The 26,113-nt window shown below is 39.1% G+C and overlaps 2 protein-coding genes across 2 annotated transcripts; both read right to left on the bottom strand.

The window, feature by feature from the left end:
- Positions 1-545: 545 nt before the first annotated feature.
- LOC118797760 (polymeric immunoglobulin receptor-like) lies at positions 546-7,215 on the bottom strand. The gene is made up of 7 exons (XM_036557025.1): positions 7,118-7,215; positions 6,712-7,032; positions 5,647-5,985; positions 4,022-4,162; positions 3,638-3,745; positions 1,468-1,520; positions 546-746 (listed from the first exon to the last, which is right to left on the bottom strand). The coding sequence occupies exons 1-7, from the start codon at positions 7,155-7,157 to the stop codon at positions 546-548; spliced, it is 1,203 nt and encodes a 400-aa protein (XP_036412918.1). The 5' UTR covers positions 7,158-7,215.
- Positions 7,216-14,277: 7,062 nt separating this feature from the next.
- LOC118797759 (CMRF35-like molecule 6) lies at positions 14,278-24,771 on the bottom strand. The gene is made up of 4 exons (XM_036557024.1): positions 24,426-24,771; positions 23,192-23,296; positions 22,626-22,657; positions 14,278-14,367 (listed from the first exon to the last, which is right to left on the bottom strand). Exons 1-4 carry the CDS (start codon positions 24,769-24,771, stop codon positions 14,278-14,280), a joined length of 573 nt encoding a protein of 190 aa, XP_036412917.1.
- Between the last annotated feature and the right edge of the window lie 1,342 nt (positions 24,772-26,113).

Raw genomic sequence — 26,113 nt, 5'->3', positions numbered from 1 at the left:
TACACTTACTAATCAATCCAAACAAAGGAGATATGTTAGATCTCACCTGTAGACATTAAATCATTTCAGATTGAGTCCAACATCAACTTAATGTAAATCAAATTTCAAATTTACCATATTTCCCATAACAATGAGTAATTCTGGAGCTGTGTGAATATATGTAAAGTTCTGCGTATGAATAGAAGCATTACAGTCTTTTTTTGGAAGAAATAGTGAAAAAGGGGAAAAAAACAACATAACTTGCTAATCTAGTCACTTCCAACAACGTGTTAGACAGAATCAAAGTCATAAACTTCTGCTCTTCTAAGCTGCTTATTCTTCATCTGATAGAGCCACCGATCCCCATAAGAGCTCATGTTTGGAATAAAACTGTCCAATCAGCAGCCACAGATATGAATAACATGTAAAACCATAATCATCAGTGTATGTGAGGACGGGTGAAGATATAAATCTCATTAAAAACTGAATTACTCAGGGCTCCTGGGTTTCAGCCTGTGTAATAAATCATTCCTGGACATGTGGAGTAGACGTCCTTATCAAATGAGCTAGATGATAACTGTGTTAGAATAAATAGGATCTGAAATCTCATAGGGGCTTGTGGGTAACTGGTCATTGTCATGAATATGTTGAGAAGGATCTGAGGGGTGTGTAGGTGAACTGATGGAAGAGTAGACTGTGGAAAATCCAGCGTCTGAGTCAGGAAGATTTCCTGTCTCTTCAGTGTTAGAATAGACATCAACGGGATACTGAAAGCAGATATTATAAATATATAAACTGTTTGAACAATTATGACTAACATTTTACAGCAGTGATTTTCAAGCCAACGCTCAGCACCTCCAGAGTTTCGGGGGTCCAGGTTTGAGCCTGGATCCGGGTCACCTCAACTCTAACGTGCCAAATTCACACTCCATTGCCTTTCTCATGGGGTTTCCTCTTTGCACTTAGGTCCGGCTCCCTGCCGTCCCATAACATATGTTATATAATAAGAAAATGTTTCTAACAAACTGCCACCAGGCTGTTATTACTTAGTTCTTATCTGATTTTTGTCTTACTTGACAATTTTGAGTGTAAATGAGGAGCTGTCTGAACATAGAGTGCAATATGGTGTCCCACAAGGCTCTGTTTTAGGGCCCTTTACTTACAGCCCCTAAAATGCATAATCTAGACATAATTTGGGATTATCTAGTCTCTTATGTCGTTAACATAATCAAGAACATCCTCCTGCTAAATTCTGATAAAACCGAATCTGCTTTTGGGTTTTAAGTCTGCTAAAAATGAGATTAGAGATTTTATCCTTTGACCTCCTGCTTCAACATGTAAAATAAAAGTAATGTTTCTATTTACTAAATATTGTTTTTTTGTGCAAATGATGCAGGCTTATGTTTCACTTATTGAGGAATCATTATTAAATATTTCACTGGTGGATATCTTTTCTAATGAGGGTCTGCTTTAAAACTCATGACTCACCCTGAAGTTATTTGAGGAGCCTCTGAGGGGTTGGGTAGGGGTTGAGGCTGCATCTGAGGAGAAAGAATTCCATTATATTTAATCAGTTACAAATTAAGAATAGAAAAATATATTTTTCAAAATTAAAGATATACAAGGTAATTTGTAAAAGTAACAGTATGTGGGGTTGACCTGAGAATGTTTACAGTCTATTTCTACTCCAGCTCTCCTGACACATGTTCATTTATAGCCAGCAGAGGGCAGCATCTGGCCATCACTGTTAGTCCACTGAGGCCTAAGTTTGTATTGATTGTATTGATGAAATGCTCTCCACTAAAATAATGTCTTACTAACATGAGACCAAGAACATAATCTGTGAAGATATGAAACAGTCCAACATCATAGTACAGGCCATGTTTTTTCTTATTGTTGTGGTGGTCAAAAGATGATTCAACCGAAGCCATGGTTCTGATCTGAGAACAGCTTTTTAATAAACAATGGGCAGAAACAGGCACATACTGAACACAGAGCTCCTTGTGGAGGTCAGTCATCAGCCACAGTGTTCCTGCTACCGGTGACCATACGAACAACCCCACACCCTGACACAAAAACACACCTGAAACATATAGACTTACCTCTAATGAACAAACAGCACATTTACAACACAAAACAGAACCTTTTTAACTGGGGTGCACACCTCCCATGAGCCTCCTCTTTGCATAATACTTCCTGTTTGGCTGTGTGCCCTGTCACTGCACTGCCCCCTTCTTAAAAGTCCACCATCCCGGTGACCCAACACAAATCCTTGGGGTACCCAAGGGCATACCTCACCCCCACCAAGCTGTAGCTCTGTGGATGTTCTGTCCATTGAAGCTACAAAGCAGAGGGGCAAGAGAGCTCTCTGTCCTCCTCCTGAGCATGGTGGGACACCTTGCTGCCCACTGCTACCGGGGATGACAACAGCAGCAGCTGTGCTCCTCTCCTCCACTGTCTGCTTTATCCACTGTCCATCCAGCCGATGATACTGGTGAGGCTATTGCTCGTGTGCACTGCCTCTGTTTTCCACCTTGGCCATACAGGTAGCCACAACCAGCAACTTCACTTGTCATGTCGCCAAGCCCAGTGTATCCTTCCCAAGGTCGAGCATGGCCCAGTCGACCACCAGCAGATCTAAGCCGAGAATGCAGACCTCCCTTATGGGTATGAGCCAAAACTTGTATACTTGGCTCAGATGCCCAGGGAGACCGAGAGCCATTTTCTCCCCGCCAGGTCAATTTGGCTGCTGGTGATGGACCTGAGCTGGATGGCGGTCACCTTCTAGCCCGTGATGGCAGCCAGGCTGGATTATGTTTCTGTCTGCTTTCATGGCATAGTTTGGTGCAGTGTCCCGGTTTTCTGCATCATCTACATACCATGTTGTCTCCACCTGGAGCTTATCCGCCCCGTTGCAGTGTGTTGCTCACCTTGTTGTCTCATCGCTGAGGTCAAGCTCCGCTGTCATCGCCCCAGCGACTGCCTCCCAAAGACCAGACAGGTTGGTGAGGTGCACCTGCTACTATAGTTTCTCCAGATTTAGATCCTCCTGCACAGCCCTGCCTAGCATGGGGTACACCTGGTCAGCCATCATGTATAGCTTCACCACTAACACACTAATCTGCTCTCCCTCTCACCTCTATCTGTCCAGCTGCAGCTTCCTGACTGACAGCACTGCAGGCTCTCCTTTTCATGTCTTAGCTGTGCTCTGCCGCTTGTTCTTGTCATCTTCTTTCCTTCTTCACAGTTTGTTTTTGATTTCAAGTTTTTGAGTTCAAGGCAGTTTTTGTCCTGGCCACTGAAGGACACCATCCCACTTCTGATCACCAATGCAACAGCAGTCAAAGGAAGATTCAAGTGAAGCTGTGGTTCTGATTAAAGAACAGCTATTTTATGAACAACGGGGAGCAAAAGGTACATACTTAACACAGAACTCTCAAGGGAGGTCACCAAAAGCCACAGTCTTCCCTCTATAGGTCACTCACCCTCACACACAAACAACCCCACATTCTGAAGGAATAACACAACTGAAACACACACACACCTTTAACGAGAGAACAGCACAAAGTAGTACCTTCTTAACCCGTGGCCATCAGAACAAAATGATAACTTTGTTTTAGTATCATGTATGTTTATGTATGAGCATGTGTGGTGGTACCTTGAGGCCTGAGTCTTTTTCGTACAGCGAGAATCATGAATATGAGTCCAATCAAAAACACCACCAGAATCACACAAACAACAGTGATCACAGAGGAAGCTGGGAACTCTGGTGTTGGAGAAACAGAATCATAATTAGAGAATTAATGACAAACAATAATTGAATCATTTAACAGTGATCAAGCTAACAGTATATGAGCAAATACTCTGTACAGTGTGTTGTGTGTACCAGAAGCTGAAGACAGTGTGGTTTCTGTAGTTGAGGATGTGGTTGGTTTATTGTTAGTAAACTAATGTGTGTTGATGACGGTGCTAAAATATCTGCAGTTGAAAGAAAGAACTGAACTCAAATAAAAGTGTTTGGTAGATTATCTGTGTGTTGTACCTTTTGATGAATTTGTCTCCATTGAGGAGTTTCCAGTGGATATGGATGTTGGAGATGTGGTTACTTCTGTGCTCTGTGGGATTGTGCTTGATGGTGATGGAGATGAAGATGATGATGATATTGTTGTTGGAGATTCTTGTTCTGGTAATGGAAATGATGGCTTTTACATTTTAGGCATTTGGATTTACAGGAAAAATAAGGTATTTTTAGGTTTTAGGGGAGCTAAAATTACAGTGTCATTACTGGCAAAAGAGAAGATTGTTTTATGGTATTTGTGTTTAAACAGATGACCAGTAGAGGGAGCTAAACTTAAGCAAGCAAAATGATGTGACATGTTGTGACAAGCAGTAAAAATGCATGTTACAAAAGTTGTAATGCCAGTAGTTTGGGATGAAACACAACCAGCAAGAATTTCAAATTCAAATTCATCAAATTCAAATTTATCAAATTTAATCAAGCTTTTTATTCTGTAAATGGCCAGGGCCCACCAGTGGGGGCTGTCCAATGCCAAACAATATGTAAGTTTGATCATTTGTACAGAATCTATTGCATTTCCTGAAATTGTTGCCATTGTACAGCACAGTGCATTTAATGGGGAATTCCACCTTTTTTTTTTTCAAAATTTATATAGAAATATGCTGATGTTCCTTGAAATTAGTGGAAATAAAAGTGTAATTTTTTTGTGATTGAATTGTTTTTTACTAGTTTAATGTACTTTGGAGCAATATTGCCCTATTTAAGGTTAAATCAACCTTTCAGTCATAGTTTAAACCCCTTAAATGGGTGGCAGGGCCACCAGCAGGCCTAACGTTTTATTACACACCTCTATTACCCAAGAACAGCTCAGTGTATTTGCATTGAACTCCTTGTAGTTACTGAATAATAAGCCTTAGTATGTAATAAGCCTGGTATTTTAAGGAATGAATGGAAACATAATGCACAGTGACTTTTAACAGCTCTGAAATTGTTTAAACATGCAGTGACCCAACCTGTATGTTTTGTTTGTGACATTTAGCACTGTTTTTACCAAAATACAGTATTTAGGTTGAGGAATGGTATAAATATTATGACTCATCGGCACCTATTTAGTAGGTAGATCAAGTTATCTAGAGATGATATTGGTTTTTGGTACTTTAGGATCACGTATCATTATTGAAAAAGTGGTATTGCTGCATCCCTATATTTTTGTGAGAGAATTCATATTATCATAAACAGAATTTGGCTGATGTGGTTTATTTTCTCTAACACTTGTAAGCTTTTTCTCTATCCACATAACACATGCTGAAAGTGGCAGTTGTGCTTGCAGACATTAAACTAAACAGACAGATGAAGACAATCATAACTTTTGCTTTTGCTTCAAGAATGTTGACCTGAAAAAACACCATAGATCTTCTCACTTCCTCAGTTAAGCTCTGCTAATATTCATATGAGATGTTTCACATGGATCAGAGCAGGGATAGATCCACATTTCAGCCACCAGAACATTAAATCTGAAAACAATGTGGTATCAGTTCACTTTAAAGTGTAAACTGACCTTGTCTGAACTCCAGGCTCTCTGTAATTTACGGACAGGACCTTAAACTGTAAAGCTGTACCCATAATACTTCAAAATGAGATCTACTCACCACTAACTCTGAGGTTGGTCTGTGTGATATAAACCTTGTATCCATGATCAGATGTCCAGTCTGATTCAGCTCCACACCAGTATTCACCAGAGTCTCCCTCAGTCAGACTGTTGATGATCACAGTGAAGATCTGCTTTCCATCATCATGTAGATACAGTTTTCCCTCATTTATCCATCTTCTGCTCTCTTTAACAGATGTTTTATAACTACAGTCAGCAGTGTCCACTCTCCTACAGAGAAACTTGGGGTCACTGCTGTGGGATTGTGGGTATTTGCAGCTGATGTTCACACTTCCTCCTACATGGCCAATCACACTGATGCTCTTCATGTAGTTTTGATCTGTCAGTTATGAACAATAAGATGAAAGCATTAATATTAACCTTTACAATATAATACATTCTGACAATTCAGTTGCAGAAAAAGTTACATTTTACTGTATTAACTGATTGTTTGAAATCAGAAATCAATCACTGTTTCTCTTTAATGAAGTGTTTGTTTTCTTCCTCAAATTGACTCTACGACTTTGCATGTTCTGTTGTTTCTCTAGAGGTCACACCCCTCTAACTAAAAGTATGGTCAAACCACCCTTTTCATATTTACATAAATATAGTCCATTTTCTTGTTCAGAAAGATGCTAAACATCAGTTCATAGCCACTCAATACTACAGATATACAAACTACATAAAAGTGAGGAAACTAGGAGAAAAGCTAGAATTGCAAAGAACATAGTAAAGATCTTGTTTCCTAAACCAGTTGTAGCTCTGTATGTACACGACCTCATTTTAGTCAGATATGAGAAATTACACAAATTCATTTTCAGGGCAGAGAAAAAACAAGCAGAGACTGAAAATGAATCTCTGAAGGCAGAAACTCCATGTTAAACATAATATAATAATGTGTACACTAATCAAAAAATATATCAGTAGGACTGTTCTTAATACAATTCCTTCACATTCCTGCTGTTCCATCTTTATATGAGTTTGTACATTCACTCTCATTGTTGATGATGCTAATGATGCAGGAGGTCTAACATAATAAAGAGGTGCAGTGGTGGGAGAGACTCACCTTCCATTACATTCAGTTCCACTGGTGTGTAGACATCAATGCCAGATTTATCAACTGCACACTTGTATGTTCCAGAATCCTCTACATTGAGCTCTCTGATCAACACCCAGAACTCTGCAGCTCTGGTGTCATCAAACAGTGAGAATCTTCCCATATTCATCCACTGATTTTTACCGTTTGTCCAAATTTGCTTCGTCATGCAGGGCCATAAACCCGTACAGAGGTACTTTGGGTTTGATGTGTATTGTGTGTCGTATGTGCACTTGATGAGGACTCCTCCTCCTGAATATCCTATCACTCTCCCTGATTCTCCTCCACCTACTAAAAGAGGACAAATGTCCATCTGAGTAAAGGCTTCATTTGACTCTGCTGATAGTGATGATTATTTAGAAGAGCATCTCCTTACCTGAAATCAGGAAGAGGGTGAAGATGAGGAGGATCTTCATTCTGAGTCAGACAGGTATCAGAGGACCTGAACACGTCCACCCTGTTTCTCTGTCTCTGTGTGACTCTGTATCTGTGCTTTATCTTAAAAAGAAACTGATGGCATGACTACTTCCCTTTCTGACCCTGCGTGAGGATGGAAGACAAGGTGTGAAATGCGTTAGAACAAAGTTTAATAAAAATCAAGACCTCTACTGCCATCTAGAGTGCACACAACACAATTGCCTGAGACTCTAGCCATTGTAATGCACACTGGATTTAAACGGAAATTCCACCAGTTTTAAAAAATTGTTGACAGTGGTGGTGATAGGAACTGGACATCTGGAGAGTTTAATACCTTTAAAAGCTAAATCACTGAAAGTTATGACTAGAAATGCTCATAAATACATTGGCTGATGTCTGAGACATTGATTCACGATAGTGTGGAGAAAGTTTCATTTATTCAGAAAACGTGCCGGGTGTTCTAAGGCAAAAATTGTATTTTTTCAGCTTCATCAGCATTTTGTCTACAGCAATATTATGCATAAACACTTAGAAGACTCGTGTAGGTTCCCTTGTGGTTTTGAATAGTAAATAAAATGTCTATATTTGTGTTGTAGTCATGATGACCCCTGGTTCCTATCACCACCACTGTAAAGAAATCTCTACAATGAATCATTTCACACCAAACCACCCTGTCAGTCATTCTGACTGTTTACATCTCAAACATTCACTTATGCAGAAATTTTAAAATATAGGTGGAGTTCCCCTTTATAAAATGACAGTAATATGGTAACACTTTATGATAACAGTCACAAATGAATCAAGTGGAATATAATGTAGCAAAGATTCCTGCTGGCTCTCTAAACATTACATACAGTTAATGTATAGATAAAAAAGAAAATAGAATAATGATGGAAGACTTGAAGAAGCTGGTTATTTCAATAATATTTACACATTGTAGCTTTAGTCAAAAACTGCATAGACTTACAACCTTAAACAGAACACAATAAACACAATTTAATACAAGTTTATTTATAAATAATATATTTTGAAATATACTTTATAAATTATTGTAAAAACATATTTCTTCAGGATTAAATTGTGAAAGGAATTGTTTGCTACTTTAGATCATCGCTTTAGTTAAGGTTGAATTAACCTTTCATTCACAATATTGAACTAAAACTAAGCCCACATTTACACAGCTCCAGAATAAAAATCACCGTGACTGTTTTTGGAAAAACTGGATGACAATACAAGAGTAACATGCCGTGTAACGGTTTCACAGAATTCAGATGTTCGCGGATAAAGAAAGAGAAGTAAGCTTTAATGTTGAAGTCAGAATCCAAAGTTGTCACCAGGCAAAAAGGTCAAAACACATAGAACAGATATCCGGGGCAATCAATCCAAAGGGCAAATCCAAAAAACAGAGTGGAAAAGAATGGGTGATACAGGTCATACACAAAATCAAGATCACAGAGAGAACGCTCAGTAGTTTACAAAATGAAACAATACCTCGCAAATAACTAACGCTAAAGCCCGGGCTTATAAGCTAAACTGAGGAAGTCACATGATCAAAACACACAGGTGTAACACATCATAATTCGGGCGATCGAGAACGCTGATAGGAGCGTGTGGGGAGATCAGCAGTCAGCTGATCTCCCTGTGTATTCTGGGAGATGGAGTCCGTGTGTGTACTGGGGTTTGTAGGAAGCGTCAAAGTCATGTGATCTCCCAGAGGATTCTGGGAGATCGAGTCCGTTTCTTCCGCTTCGCTTGTGACATTCGTGACATGCTGACATATTAGACTGTAGAATAAAAGTCTTTCTTGTTGAAGGTTGCCATGGTAACAGCATTATTATAACTATTTGTTATCTATTATAACTAGTATTCTTGATTAAATATACAGTTGAGTAATTTGGGCCTTCAGCAAATTTACCTCAGAGTGTCACAGGAATCGGAGAACTGAGTAACTAAATCTGTTTCATAGCTAAATCAGTTTTTGTCAGAAATAACTATGTGAATGTGATCAGAAGATTTTTAGACTTTGAGTCAAAAATCCAAGTTAGAACTACAATAAAAACTAAGGTAGTTGCTCAGTGTGGTCAGTATGGTGTGAACTGCTCTGATGAGTGTTTACTTCCTGTTAAACTGAGCATGCTCACTGAGCTCTTAATGTAATCAACAACATGAAGACCCAGCAGATCAGCCAATAACACTGATGCTGTTCTTGTAGGACAGATTTATCAGTCATTGATTTGATCACATCAGATTTATAACATGTTTCACAGCATAAACTGTACTTTAATGCTCCTTACTGCTTTTTAAACATCAGTCTGGTGTAGGTTTCTAATGTATCAGACATAAAAGCACAACAAACATCCTAAAAGGCTTTATTTGATGCTGATAGTGATGATTATTTAGAAGAGCATCTCCTTACCTGAAATCAGGAAGAGGGTGAAGATGAGGAGGGTCTTCATTCTGAGTTCACTTCACAGATACACACCAACTCAGCCAGATATTAGAGGACCTGAAACGGACATATTATCCCTGTCTCTGTGTGACTCTGTCCTGTACTGTAGCTGCAGCTGGGTATTAACAAAAAATGGATGGCATGTGCCTTCCGCCCAATGACAGCTGGGATAGGCTCCAGCACCCCACCGCGACCCAGTAGGATAAGTGGTTTAGATGGTGTGTGTGTGTGTGTGTGTGTGTGTGTGTGTGTGTGTGTGTGTGTTTGTGTGTGTGTGTGTGTGGATGGCATGTTCACTTCTTCTACTGACTCTGAGCAAGAACAGGCCGTGAACTTCTCAGCAAGATGATGTGTGAAATGTGTATTGGAAAAGAAAAAAAAAAATGTTGAATAAACAGTGGGCTACACCAGTCATGCAGCAGCTTCCAGACTATTTATTTATTTGTTAATTTGATCTCTTAAAGTGTATAAATCATTTCTTACTGATTTGAGGAGCTGTCTAATTCTAGTCTATTGCTATATTAGAGCTGTGTCTCTGAGTGCTCCAGTATTAGATGTGATGGTAATTGAGTAAGTGGTACGTTTTACTTCACTGTTGCATATGAACATTCATAATCATCCAGATGTTGTACATGAGAAACCTGCATGACCCAGTTAGGTTCGCGATATGAGCCGAGAACGATAACTGGCCATCCAGAACCACATCAAGACTTCTTGCTTCTTTAGATAGAACAATCAGAGAGTTCTCGAATGAGATGGCAAGACCATGATGAGGACCTGTAGTTGAAGGGATGAATAGCAGCTTAGCCTTGCTAGGATTGAGCTTTAGGTGGTGAGATGCCATTCATAAAGACATGTCAGTCATGCTGAGATGTCACTGGAAACCTGGGTATCAGAAGGTGGGAAGGAAAGCATTAGTTGAATGTCATCAGCATAGCAGTGATAAGAGAAGCCATGAGAGGATATTACATCACCAAGTGTAAAGTGAAAAGAGAAGAGGACCCAGCACTGAGCCTTGTGGGACGCCAGACTGATAAGAACACCCCTCCAGATAGGACTTCCATGCAGAGCCAGTGATTCCAAGGTTGGTGAGGACAGCCAGAAGGATTGAATGGTTGACTGTGTCAAAAGCTGCTGAGAAGAAAGAATCAAAACAGATGACTGACTGATCTTGCTGCCTGGAGTGTGAGCTGATCTGAAGCCAGACTCATTTACAGTGTGACTGCACTCTGCAGTATTGTACAATATAAATCTGAGGAAAGAGGGAGAAATACGGTGAGGGGGACTTGCCGGGACTGAAAAAGTTTTAGTGCTAACCTGAGAGAATAAAACTTCCACATATTCACATATTCTCAAATGCTCAGTAGAGTATGTCCTCAATTTCAGTGAGTTCTGTCATCTAGTGGCTGAAGAGGGAAGTGTACAACAGAATGAGTGAGTGACCTTCTTAATAATTTGTATTTAATGATAAAACTGTGATAAACAGTCTACAGAAGGTTGTGAATATAATGTTCTGCACTGAACTGGAAAGGCAACCACCACATGTTCTGAAGTGCTCAATACTGCCATCAAAAACACTGTAAACACTACACACATAAGAAGAAATGAGAAAACACTCGGCAATAACATGCTATCTCACACAGGGTACAACTTTTATTGACTCTTCTTAAGAGATATTGTACAATAAGCTTTTATGGGTTTGGTTCAGCACTACAGTCACACACTAAAGCTCTAAACAGCTTAACAGAACATATTACAGCAACAAACTTAACATTGAAGATTAAAAATGAAAAAATTAAAATTAAAAAAACAAGTTGTAATACAATGTTTATTTAACCAGACAAAATACTGAAAATGCCCTGCAGGCTCTCAATAGGCTAAATATAGACAATCTAGAAAAAAGGCACATTTTAAGAAACAATTTCATTTCTTGAACAGACGATAAAACACAGAGACATAATTATACACTTATTAATTATCAATCCAAACAAAGGAGAGATGTTACATCTCACCTGTAGACATTAAATCATTTTCAAATTGAGTCCAACATTAACTTAATGTAAATCAAGTTTCACAAAGTCATAAACTTCTGCTCTTCTAAGCTACTTATTCTGCATCTGATAGTCGCCGATCCACATCAGAGCTGATGTTCAGAATAAAACTGGCCAATCAGCAGCCACAGATATGAATAACATGTAAAATCATAATCATCAGTGTATGGTGAGGACGGGTGAAGATATAAATCTCATTAAAAACTGAATTACTCAGGGCTCCTGGATTTCAGCCTGTGCAATAAATCACTCCTGAACATGTGGAGTAAATGTCCTTATCAAATGCGTTTGATGGTAACTGTGTTAGAATAACCAGGATCTGAAAACTCACAGGGGTTTGTGGGTAACTGGTCATTGTCATAAATATGTTGAGAAGGATCTGAGGGGTTTGTAGGTGAACTGATGGAAGAGTAGACTGTGGAAAATCCAGCGTCTGCTCATGACCCCCTGAGATTACACATTTTTGCTGCATTCCAGCTGTCACTGTGGGGGGCGTTGACGACTGGTTTAAGAACTACTGTTTATTTATTAACACTCTGGTGTCCACAAACTTGGCCATGTGTCAGATTCAATGTTTCTATTTATGCTGCTTTCTCTTTGTGATAATTCAGCAGAAAAATCCGGTTCAAACATTTCCTGAATCTGTAGAGTCGCCCTTTCTATCCCATCTTATCACGAGATCGTTGGTGACTCACATCCGGAGTTATGAGGCTATGAAGAGGGGCTGAGATACATGCCATCTGCCTCACTGTGTTCAATTCGTAGATTTGTTTTTCCATATACATTTTGTGTGAAACTGACCAATGGACACTGAAGAGATGACTAAGGACTGACCCATCATGTCATGTTTCATTTAGTAGCTTTAATGTGTGACTAAAAGCATTTATTTTCCACTTCACTTGAGGAAACAATAGAACAATAAATATTTCAGATCAGTAAGTAATCAGTAAGTAATGCCTCCTTAATGTCAAAGTAAATACAATGCAGACATATAGAAAGACTGGATCAGGACTGGTCACCAAGTCTTCACATTTGGTCAGCATGTTGTTTTTGTACATTATATTATATAATAAGAAAACGTTTCTAACAAACTGCCACCAGGCTGTTATTACTTCTACACAGTTGGTTTAGACAAACAACTTCTCATCTGATTTACATCTTACTTGACAATTTTGAGTGTAAATGAGGTGCTGTCTGAACATAGAGTGCAATATGGTGTCCCACAAGGCTCTGTTTTAGGGCCCTTTACTTACAGCCCCTAAAATGCATAATCTAGACATAACTAGACATAATTGAAGATTATGTTAATGACATAAGAGTCTAGATAATCAGGAACTTTCTTCTGCTAAACTCTGATAAAACCAAATCTGCTGTTGGGTCCTTAGTCTGCTCAAAATATGGTTGGATATTTTATCCTTTGACCTCCTGCTGCAACATGTAAAATAATATAAGTAGTGTTTCTATTTACTAAATATTGTTTTTTTGTGCAAATGATGCAGGCTTATGTTTATTTATGGTGGAGAGGAAGCATTATTAAATATTTCACTGGTGGATAACTTTTCCAATGAGTTTAAAACTGCTTTAAAACTCATGACTCACCATGAAGTTGTTTGAGGAGCCTCTGAGGGGTTGGGTTGGGGTTGAGGCTGCATCTGAGGAGAAAGAGTTCCATTAAATTAAATCAGTCACAAAATAAGAATAGAAAAATATATTTTTCAAAATTAAAGATGTACAAGGTAATTTGAAAAAAAATGTGGGCTTGACCTAAGAATGTGTACAGTCTGTTCTTACTCTAGCTCTCCTGACACATGTTCATTTATAGCCAGCAGAAGGCAGCATCTGTCCATCACTGTTAGTCCACTGAGCCCTTTTTCTCTTTAATTTTGCAGCGATGAAATGCTCTCCATTAAAATAACGCTGCATCCCCCCTCCTTTGGTCTGTCCAGAGCAGGGGCTTCATAATGTTTATTGGCCTACTCCACACAGGCCACCAAGCTGTAGCTCTGTGGACGTTCCGTCGATTGACACAACAAAGCGGAGGAGCAAGAGAGCTCTCTGTCCTCCTCCTGAGCGTGGTGGGACACCTCGCTGCCCACCACTGCCAGGCACACTGCTACCGGGGACAACAACAGCAGCTGCGCTCCTCTTCACCACCTTCCACTTTATCCATTGTCCAACCTGCCGATGATACTGGTGAGGCTATTGCTTGTGTGCACTGCCTCTGTTTTCCACCTGGGCCATACAGCTAGCCACAGCCAGCAACTTCACTTGTCCTGTCGCCGAGCTCAGTGTATTCTTCCTGAGGTTGAGCATGGCCCAGGCCGCCACCAGCAAATCTAAGCTGCGAATGTACATCTCCCTTATGGGTATGAACCACAACTTGTATACTTGGCCCCTGGGAGCCCGAGAGCATTTTCTCCCCGCCAGGTCAGGCTGGATTACGTTTCTCTGTCAGCTTAGGTTTGGGGCATTGCTTGGTGCAGTGTCCCCTTTTTCTGCATCACCTGCATACCGTGTTGTCTCCACCTGGAACTCCTCCACCACATCACAGTGTGTTGTTCGCCTTGCTGTCTCCTCGCTGAGGTCAAGCTCCACTGTCATCGCCTCAGCAATTCCTGCTCAAAGACCAGCCAGTTTGATGAGCTGCACCTGCCACGAAAGTTTCTCCAGACGCAGCATGTTCAGGAAATACTCCAGCAGCAGCTCCTCCTACACAGCCCTGTCGAGCATGGGGTACACCTGCTGAGCCATCATGTATAGCTCCACCACTAACACACTAATCTGCTCTCCCTCTCACCTCCATCTGTCCAGTTTCAGCTTCCTGACTGGCAGCACCGCAGGCTTTCCCTTTCGTGGCTTCAGCTGTGCTCCGCCGCTCATTCTCGTCATCTTCTTTTCTTCTTCGCAGTTTGTTTTTGAGTTCAAGCTAGTAAGGTAGTTTCTCTTGCCCACTGGATAATACCATCCCACTTCTGATCACCATTGCAACAGCAGTCAAAAGAAGATTCAACTAAAGCAATATTTCTGATTCAAGATCAAGATTCAAGAACAGCTTATTAATAAACAATGGGAAGCAACAGGCACATACTTAACACAGAACTCCCAAGGGAGGTCACCAAAAGCCACAGTCTTCCCTGTATAGGTGACTCCCCCTCACTCACAAACAACCCCACATTCTGAAGCAATAACACAACTGAAACACACACACACCTTTAACGAGAGAACAGCACAAAGTAGTACCTTCTTAACCCGTGGCCATCAACTCAAAATTATAACTTTGATTGTTTTAGTATCATGTATGTTTATGTATGAGCATGTGCGGTGGTACCTTGAGGCCTGAGTCTTTTCCGTACAGCAAGAATGATGAATATGAGTCCGATCAGAAACATCACCAGAATCATACAAACAACAGTGATCACATAGGAAGCTGTGAACTCTGGTGTTGGGGAAACAGAATCATAATTAGAATATCAATGACAAACAATAATTGAATAATTTAACAGTGATCAAGCTAACAGTATATGAGCAGATACTCTGCACAGTGTGTTGTGTGTACCAGAAGCTGAAGACAGTGTGGTTTCTGTAGTTGAAGATGTGGTTGGTTTATTGTTAGTAAACTAATGTGTGTTGATGACGGTGACCGAGCTCCTCACCCTATCAAGTAGAGTGTAGCCCGCCACCCTGCGAAGAAAGCTTATTTCCACTGCTTGTATTCGCGATCTCATTCTTTATGTCATTACCCACAGCTGATGACCATAGGTGAGGGTCGGGATGTAGACCGACCGGTAAATAGAGAGTTTTGCCTTATGGCTCAGCTCCCTCTTCACCACTACTGTCCTGTACAATGGCCGCATTACTGCCTGTCCCAGTCTGCAGCCGATCTCACAATCCCTCTTCCCGTCACTTGTGAACAAGACCCCAAGATACTTAAGTTCCTCCACTTGGGGCAGGTCATTTCCCCGTATGTGGAGTGGGCATGCCATCCTTTTCTGGGCTAGGACCATGGACTCAGACTTGGAGGTGCTGATCCAACCACTTCACCCTCAGAGCTGGAGGCATCCATGCAATCCAGCCAAAAGAACAACATCATCTGCAAATAGCAGAGACACTACTCTTCGGCCTCCACACATAATGCCCTCCTGACCTCGGCTACGTCTTGACACCCTGTCCTTGAATATCACAAACAGGAGTGGAGACAAGGCACAACCTTGGTAGAGTCCAACACTCACACTGAATGAGCTTGACTTCATGCCAAGTATACAAACACAACTCTTACTCAGGAAATACAGAGACTGAATGGCCCGGAGTAGTAGCTCCGGCACCCCATACACCCAGAGGACCTCCCACAAGATATCTCAGGGAACATGGTCGTAAGCCTTCTCCAAGTCCACAAAACACATGTAGACTGGGTTGGCAAACTCCCAGTTTGTCCCAGTTTGTGGAAGTTTGTGTCAGAATTCATTCTTTTTGTGTCAGAATTCATTCTTTTTCTATATCCACATAACACATGCTGAAAGGGGCAGTTGTGCTAGCAGACATTAAACTAAACAGACAGATGAAGACAATCATATCTTTTTCTTTTGCTTCAGGAATGTTGACTGAAAAAAACACCATAGTTCTCACTTCCTCAGTTAAGCTCTGCTAATATTCATGTGGCCTCTACTACCAAGTAAAATACAGACTACACCACTCCCTACTTATGAAGGGCAGGAGAACCCTGTTTAGCAGTACTTTTTCCCAGCACAGGTTCACTTAAACATACATAGATCACACAGCTGATTGCTTCATACCATAAGTTTATTAAAGAAAGGTTACATTAACGAAATCACTCATACATTTATATGTATAAATATCCCCTATATATATATATATATATATATACTTTAAGATTTCTGCCTCCTATTATGCTATTAAAATATATCAAGAGCTAAAAAAATACGGGTGGTGTCCTATGTACAACAGCACACTGCCCAATATAGAGAAAACCACAGCACTCAACACACCCCTAAATTTGAAATTACACACCCTAAACATATGTACCTCACTTCAAATTTCAAGCTTCAGAATAAGTTATGGTGCACACCCAAATCACACAGATAAAACTAGATGGAGCTAGCTGAGCTACCTATCCACAATCACCACCGGTCAAATTGAAAAGACCAAGGATGAAAGGTTCTGAACCGTAAGAAGGGGATACTTAGCACTTGCCAATATAAAAAAATATAATTACATTCAATGCCACATAAAAATAGATTCCAACTGTCAATGAGAACTTGACATTAAAGAAGGTACTGCACTGTGCTCACTTGGCTAAAATGTAAACTCTCATGACCCCAGGATATTGCACATTCCTCAAGTAACAATACAAATGAATAATAGCAGTAAGAAATATTGGAAACAAACCCTCCACTTGAAACAAAATGAAATCCAAAAGGGAAAATAAAACCCATAAAAGAGATTTGTCTCCAAACTGATACCATTTTAAGCAAGTACAACCTTAGGTCATTATTGTATTAAGAAAAACACCAAAAGCCATGGAAAAGAAAATAAAAGGGTGGGGAAAACAGTGGCTACACCAATGTCTACACTCTTGTCTTCAGCCACTCTCTTTGTTGGTTATTTCAATAATTGTGACTGCCGACACCCTTTGGAAGCTCTCCTTCAGTGACCAGCCTCCACAATTAGCTGTATCTCATCTTTCTGACTGTTTAAGCAGGGCAAACCACCAAGACTTCATTCAACGTTTCCAGTGTGTACACACGGATAAAAGTCAGAAACTCCAGAGTACAGTGGCGTTCTGAGCATGTTGTTTGGCATACTACAGATCTCGAGAGAGCACAAGATATTCACGTTTGCTCTCGAATCTGAAAACTTGCCTTCCTGCTGGGTCCTAGTGCCCTTTCTGTTTCCATCCCAGCTGGGACCTAATGTCACACAGGCTACATTCATATGAGATGTTTCACATGGATCAGAGCAGGGATAGATCCACATTTCAGCCATCAGAACATTAAATCTGAAAACGATGTGGTATCAGTTCACTTTAAAGTGTAAACTGACCTTGTCTGAACTCCAGGCTCTCTGTAATTTATTGACAGGACCTTAAATTATAAAGCTGTACCCATATTACTCAACTCACCAGTAACTCTGAGGTTGATCTGTGTGATATAAATCTTGTATCCATGATCAGATATCCAGTCTGATTCAGCTCCACACCAGTATTCACCAGAGTCTCCCTCAGTCAGACTGTTGATGATCACAGTGAAGATCTGCTTTATATCATCATGTAGAGAGATTTTTCCCGCATTTATCCATTTTCTGCTCTCCGTAACAGATGTTTCATAATTACAGCTAGCAGTGTCCACTCTCTTACAGAGAAACCTCGGACCTGCTGTGGGATTGTGGGTATTTGCTGCTGATGTTCACACCTCCTCCTACATGGCTATTCACACTGACACAAATTCTGACAATTCAGTTGATGAAAAAGTTACATTCTACTGTATTAATTGATTGTTTGAAATCAGAAATCAATCACTGTTTCTCTTTAATGAAGTGTTTGTTTTCTTCCTCAAATTGACTCTACGACTTTGCATGTTCCATCATTTCTCTAGAGGCCACACCCCTCTAACTAAAAGCATGTTCAAATCACTCTTTTCATATTTATATAAATATAGTCCATTTTCTTGTTCAGAAAGATGCTAAACGCCAGTTCTTAAGCACTCAATACTACAGACATACAAACTATGTAAAAGTGAGGAAACTGGGAGAAAAGCTGGAACGGCAAAGAACATAGTAAAGATGTTGCTATTTCCTAAACCACAGTTGTAGCTCTGTCTGTACACAACCTCATTTTGGTCAGATATGAGAAACTGGGCAAATTCATTTTCAGGGCAGAGAAAAAACAAGCAGAGACTAAAAATGAATCTCTGAAGGCAGAAACTCCATGATAAATATAATATAATAAGTAGGTATGTTCTTAATACAGTGCCTTCACATTCCTGCTGTTCCATCTTTACATGAGTTTGTACATTCACTCTCACTGTAGCTGATGCTAATGATGCATGAGGTTAGGATAATTAACAGGTGTAGTGGTGAGAGAGACTCACCTTCCTCTACTTTCAGTTCCACTGGTGTGTAGACATCCACCAGCCAATCTATGTCAACTCCACACTTGTACGTTCCAGAATCCTCTACAGTGAGCTCTCTGATCAACACCCAGAACTCTGCAGCTCTGGTGTCATCAAACAGTGAGAATCTTCCTCTATTAATCTACTCATTTTTAGTGTTTGTCCAAATTGGCTTCGTCATGCAGGGCCATGAACCCTTACAGAGTTACTTTGGGTTTGATGTGTATCCTGTGTCGTATGTACACTTGATGAGGACTCCTCCTCCTGAATATCCTGTCACTCTCTCTGATTGTCCTCCATCTACTAAAAGAGGACAAATGTCCATCTGAGTAAAGGCTTCATTTGACTCTGCTGATAGTGATGATTATTTAGAAGAGCATCTCCTTACCTGAAATCAGGAAGAGGGTGAAGATGAGGAGGATCTGAGTCAGACAGATGGACCTGAACACGTCCACTGTCTCTCTGTCTCTGTGTAACTCTGTATCTGTGTTTTATCTTAAAAAGAAACTGATGCCATGACCACTTCCCTTTCTGACCCTGCGTGAAGATGGAAGACAATGTGTGAAATGCGTTAGAACAAAGTTTAATAAAAATCAAGACCTCTACTGCCATCTAGAGTGCACACAACACAGTTGCCTGAGACTCTAGCCATTGTAAATCACACTGGATTTAAAGGGAAATTCCACCAGTTTTAAAAAAAAATGTTCACAGTGGTGATGATAGGAACCAGACATCTGGACAGTTTAATACCTTTAAAAGCTAAATCACTTAAAGTTATGACTAGAAATGCTTATGAATCCACTAGCTGAAGTCTGAGACATTAATTTATGATAGGTTGGAGAAAGTTTCATTTATTTATTTATTTTCATAGCATACAGATATTCTATGGCAAAATAAATAATCAGCTTCATCAGTATTTCATCAACATCAATATTATGCAAAAACACTCAGAAGACACATGTAGGTTCTCTGGTGGTTTTGGATAGTAAATAAAATGTCTATATTTCAACATTTCTGCTGATATTGGTTTGATACCTAGTATTGGATCAGAGCCATCTCTGTCTGTTTCATGAGCTAATTCAGTTTAATAAGGGATTAAAAACTGAGAAATGTGATCAGAAAGAGCAAAAATGCTGTAAGATTCTTAGACCTTGAGTCAAAAGCCCAAGTTGGAACTACAATACAAACTAAGGCAGTTGCTCAGTGTGGTCAGTATGGTGTGAACCGCTCTGATGAGTGTGTACTTCCTGTTTAAGAGTGCAGTGAGCATGCTCAGGTTATGTAAACAGCAAAATGAAGACCTAACAGATCAGCCAATAAAGCTGATGCTGTTCTTACAGGACAGATCTATCAGTCATTGATTTGATCATATGATTCAGTTTTATAACATGTTTCACAGCATAAACTGTACTTCAAATGCTCATCACTGCTTTTTCACGTCAGTCTGGTGTAGGTTTTTAATGTGTCAGACATAAAAGCACAACTGTAGGAAGAAACATCCTAAAAAGCTTCATTTGATGCTGATAGTGATGATTATTGATTATTGATGAGGAGGATCTTCATTCTGAGTTCAGGCTCACTAATTTACACCAGTTTTACTCCACTCTACTCATCATAGATCAGATATTCATGAATGATATTATCCTTGTACGCATCCTCTGTATCTGTCTGACTCTGACTCTGTGCCTTGTCTTCAAGTGCATCTTAAGGAGAAACTGACATCATGCCCACTTCCCTTACTGACCACAACAAAGAGCTGCTGACCTCTCAGTAAGAGGATGTCTGAAATGTGAAAAGTTTCAATGAAAATACACTAAAATACTTTCAAAGAAATCTGTTACAGTAAACAGTGGTTTTGCATTGTGTTGAAGCAGCTTTTATAGTTTTAATTCATTAGCCTTTAGCTTGTTGCACTGTGTACCAGAGGGGCAGCCACAGGTAGGCCTGCACACTGGTCACAGGCCTGACCAAATAAATGGGAAGAGATTATTTATTGAGCTGAATTTTTAAAACTACTAAAAAAAGTAAAATTTGATTTGTTTACTTTCTTTGCTGTCATGGTTTTCTGTTTAATCAAATTATTGTGTTCTCTGCATCACTTCTGACTACAAAGTGTATAGTCCAATCAGGCATTACATTATGATCCTTGTTTCTATGCTCATTGCCCATTTTATCAGTTCCACTTACTGTATAGGTGCACTTTGTAGTTCTACAATTACAGATTGTAGTCCATCTGTTTCTCTGCATACTTTGTTAGCCCCCTTTTACCCTGTTCTTCAGTGGTCAGGACCCCCATGGACCCTCACAGAGCAGGTACTATTTGGGTGGTGGATCATTCTCAGCACTGCAGTAACACTGACGTGGTGGTGGTGTGTTAGTGAATGTTGTGCTGGTCTGAGTGGATCAGACACAGCAGTACTGCTGGAGTTTTTAAACACCTCAGTGTCTCTGCAGGACTGAGAATAGTTCACCAACCAAAAATATCCAGCCAACAGCATCCTGTGACCACTGATGAAGGACTAGAGGATGACCAACACAAACTGTGCAGCAGCAGATGAGCTATCGTCTCTGACTTTACATCTACAAGGTGGACTGACGAGGTAGGAGTGTCTAGAGTGGACAGTGAGTGGACACATTGTTTAAAAACTCCAGCACAAGACTTCTGGTGGACTTTTGAGTTCAGACTCTGGTAGACTGAATCTGATTGGTTAGTGGTGGGTTTAGACTCTGGTATACTTAATGTAATTGGTTAGTGGTAGGTTTGGACTCTCGTAGACCGATTATAATTGGTTATTGGTGGGTCTGTCAAAATCATGAAATTTTAACTGAATCACAGAATCAGAAGGTATCAATCAAACTTTTTTATTTTTTATGAGAGTGAAAACACAACCAAATATACACATTCTGATAGTACACATGGTAAAATGTTGAAATTTGCTACATAGCTGACAAATGCAAAACACTACTCTAAAGATCAAACCAAGTTAGAAGCATTTTTAATAAGTCCCATGATGTGTCTTTATTAATGCATATACTGCTTACCTATTTACATTTATTTGCCTAAGCTTACCTCACCTTCTGATTTTGCTTGTTGCAGCATATTATGATTGTAACAAATCATTCTTAAGAGAGAACAAATGTGCAAGGAAAGGTTCTTTAATATAGCCAAAGGCAAACACATCTAAAAAATCACAATCCAAGGAATAGTCAACAAATTTAAATCAAAGATGCGATCAATGATGAAAATGAATCATTGTTGACAAAAAGGTTAAAAATACTGAATAAATTGTAAAACAAGTAATAAAATATGACTCAGTGAATAAGTGTAGGTGCTAGAGGCATCACATCACAACTACACTGAGCATTTGCTGAGTCTAAAGAAAGTTCATGATTGCGTTAAGCTGTAACAGATGTGTAGGCTCTGGTAGACTGAATCTGATTGGGTAGTGGATAGATCAGGCTTTGGAAGTCTGAATCTGATTGGTTGGTGCTGGGGTTTAGACTCCGGTAGACTGAATCTGATTGTTTGGTGTTGGGGTTTAGACTCTGGTAGACTGAATCTGATTGGTTGGTGTTGGGGTTTAGACTCTGGTAAACTGAATCTGATGGGTTGGTGTTGGGGTTTAGGCTCTGGTAGACTGAATCTGATTGGTTGGTGTTGGGGTTCAGGGTTTGATAGACTGAATCTGATTGGTTGTTGTTTTTTCTTGGTTGAAGAGAAGACAATGTTGGATCATTTTCATAATTACCAATACTCTGAAATAAAATGGCAAAATTATAAGAGATTTTGACATTTGACAAATTAATTGAGAAAAAAAATCAGTGATGTAGTTTTGTACTTACCTCTCTAGAAGATTGTGTCATTATTTCTGCACCTGTTGGTAAAGAAGATGAGCAACAGAGAATAATTGCAGATTTACTTTCCTTTTTATATTAATTCAACTGCAGTACAATTAGTACCAAAAAACAAGCTGATCAAAATAAACACGCAAATTGTTGTCAAGCCCAAATTGAATTTATGCTATGATATGAAGGCATGTGTGTATATATATACAAACATAAAATGGATACTTGCAGATTCTTTTTTGGGCTGGTCAAAAAGATTTGGGCTATATATATGGTGAAATGATTAGCCCAAATCTTTTTCAAATTTTTAAAATAAATTCAATTTGGGCTTGAGGACAATTTGCGTGTTTATTTTGATCAGCTTGTTTTTTGGTACTAATTATACAAAAAGATTTGGGGTAATCATTTCACTATATATATATATATATATATATATATATATATATATATATATATATATATATATATATGGTGAAATGATTAACCCAAATCTTTTTGATTAGCCCAAAAAAGAATCTGCAAGTATCCATTTTATGTTTGTGCATGTTTCTGTGTGATCGTACCTTGAGTCTTGCATCTCTTTCGAAGAGTCACTATGAATAAGAGTCCAATCAGAAGCAGCAGCACAATAACAGACACACCAGTGACCACAGTGGAAACCGGAAATGCTGGAGATGGAGAACCAAAATTAGAGAATCAGATACAAACAATAATCTGATCATTTAAAAGTGATCAACCTAACAGTACATGAGCAGATGTTCTATGTGTGTACAGTACATTAAAGTGGACATGAAACACCTTAATTTTCACATGTTCTATCAAATAAAGTGTGTATTATAGTGTAAGTGTGTAATTATATATATATATATATATATATAATTCTCAAAATAAATCACAATTATATGTTAAAGTATAATAGATTTATGTTTGCTTATGCTCTTGCTCACCTCATATTCCCGTTGCGTCAGTGATTACTTCATGAGGTGTAATGACGTCAAAAATGTCACACTGTCAAAAACTGACAGTGTTAAACCTATAAGGATTTTTAGAGTGGGCAGGCATCTTGTAAATTATTCAAACTACATCTACTGTTTCAGGTCCACTTTAAGGGTAATTACCTGTTGCAGACAGTGGAGGTGATGGGGCTTTGGACATTGAGGATGTGGTTGGTTTTGTGGTCAGTGAGTTGATATGTGTTGATGATTGTGGTAGAACACCTGGACCTGGAAGAAATACACGTGTTTGTTGATCTGTGTAGATGCCATTGTTGCTAACTGACTATAGTTTACCAGGATATATACAGTCTGAATGTTATGCCTGTTGAAGTCTTAAATGATGAATTCATTGTAGTTGTAGAGGAGGTTGTTTCTGTGATCTGCGGAGTTGAGCTTGATGGTGATGGTGATGATGAAGATGATGTTGTTGCTGGTTGTTTTGTTAATGGAGATGAAAATTTCAAATATCATCTTATATTATCATCACACTGTCCTCATTTATTCATATAGATTTATCTCTGTTCTTTATATCAAATTGTAACCTCATTTGCATTTAATATATTTATCAATTTATTTTAATACATTTGTCTATGTGTATTTAAGGATACAGGCAAAATGTTTCAGCCTCCAATTTTCAATAATCTGCTTTCATCAGACTGACTTTTTCCAGACTGCAGACTCAATGACATTCATTGACAGTATCTTAGATAATAATGCTGCACAGTTCTTACCTTTATACTCCATAAATACATAAAAGATGTTTCTGAATGTAAACAGATAAAGTTAATTCATATTGACTCACCAGTACCTCTGAGGTTGATCTGTGTGATATAAACCTTGTATCCATGATCAGATGTCCAGTCTGATTCAGCTCCACACCAGTATTCACCAGAGTCTCCCTCAGTCAGACTGTTGATGGTCACAGTGAAGATCTGCTTTCCATCATCATGTAGATACAGTTTTCCCTCATTTATCCATCTTCTGCTCTCATTAACAGATGTTTCATAATTACAGTCAGCATTGTCCACTCTCCTACAGAGAAACTTGGGGTCATTCTTGTGGGATTGTGGGTATTTGCAGCTGATGTTCACACTTCCTCCTATATGGCCAATCACACTGATGCTCTTCTCATAGGACAGATCTGTCATAAGCAATCAAATACATCAGTTGCATTAGTTGCCAATAGTTTGCTTATGGTGAAATGATTATCTTTTTAAATAATGTATTAATTACTAAAATAACTAGAAACATGCATTTCCTGAAGGAAACGCAGAATGGTTCCACAGCTTGAATGGTTCCCACTTCCTGCTAGGTTGTTGCTAGGTGATTACTATGGTACCTCAGATGGTCATTAAGGTGTTTATTTAGTCATTCATAGGAAGTTGCCAGGTGTTAGCTGCGTGTTGTTGAAAATGAATGGGAGTCTATAGGAGGAATGACGGATGGAAAAACGACACATAGAGGAGTGCGGGTCGGTATGGCTGCGCAGTAGAGTTTGAGGTCCTACCCTTAGAGAGTACATGTAGTTTGGTAGAACAATGAAGTATAAGAGTTTCTGTGGGGGCGATGAATGAATGGGACACTATGTGAGAAAAAAAAGACAAACAGATGAATGCAGGTCAAAACAAAATTGAATTTATACTCGGGGGCCTGGCCTGAGATAGTATATGTGAAACTGTGTCTTTCGGTAGAGCAGAACTACAGTAGATGGTCGTGCAATTTTTTACATTCGTATGGAAAAAAATTCTAAATTTAATGAAGATTGTATGAAAACCATGCATCCAATCAAAAAGCTTACAAGTATACAATCCTGAGTCACACAGTTGGGTCAGATGATCTGGAGTTGGAACAGTGTTGATATCTCGAAAATTGCAAAACGACTTACGCGGCAAGAATCTGACAGAAAAATAAGAATAAAGGAGAAGAAAAATTATATAAAAAGAAGAACAATATAGTTGTTACAATTTGGTGCTTTGCAATTTGCAAACTTAATTACTGATAACTAATGAATTCTACTGTAAGAGCATTTTACTCTTTTGAAGTGCACAATAAATCTTTGAACTCATGGATCATCAAACTAATTCAGACTTACGTTTAGTCTTGTGATACAGTTTCAGTCTGAAATCTAGATTGGCTTTTAGCTCTGATTAATTATTCTTAAATTGTTCCATGTTGATTTGATCAGTCAGGATTATAACATGTTTCACAGACATTAACTGTACTTTAAAAGCTCCTCACTGCTTTGTACCTGTCAGTTCAGTGCAGGTTTCTAACGTATCAGACAGAACAGTGTAATCATACCAGCATCCTTTAAAATCATCTCCCCCAAGAGTCACTGAACAAAAGTTGCTGAATTTACATGAATCAAACGTTCATCAGTTCCACACACAGGAAAGACGTGAAATTAACTTGTTCATATACTTACACATAATAATGTGGATATAACATTTATTTATTTTTACCAATGTACACATTTCATCCTTCTGTTCT

Source organism: Colossoma macropomum, unplaced genomic scaffold (assembly GCF_904425465.1).
Source record: "Colossoma macropomum unplaced genomic scaffold, Colossoma_macropomum, whole genome shotgun sequence".
Lineage (NCBI taxonomy): Eukaryota > Metazoa > Chordata > Actinopteri > Characiformes > Serrasalmidae > Colossoma > Colossoma macropomum.
Note: the sequence above shows the minus strand (reverse complement) of the source record. Positions and strands in the feature narration are given on the sequence as shown.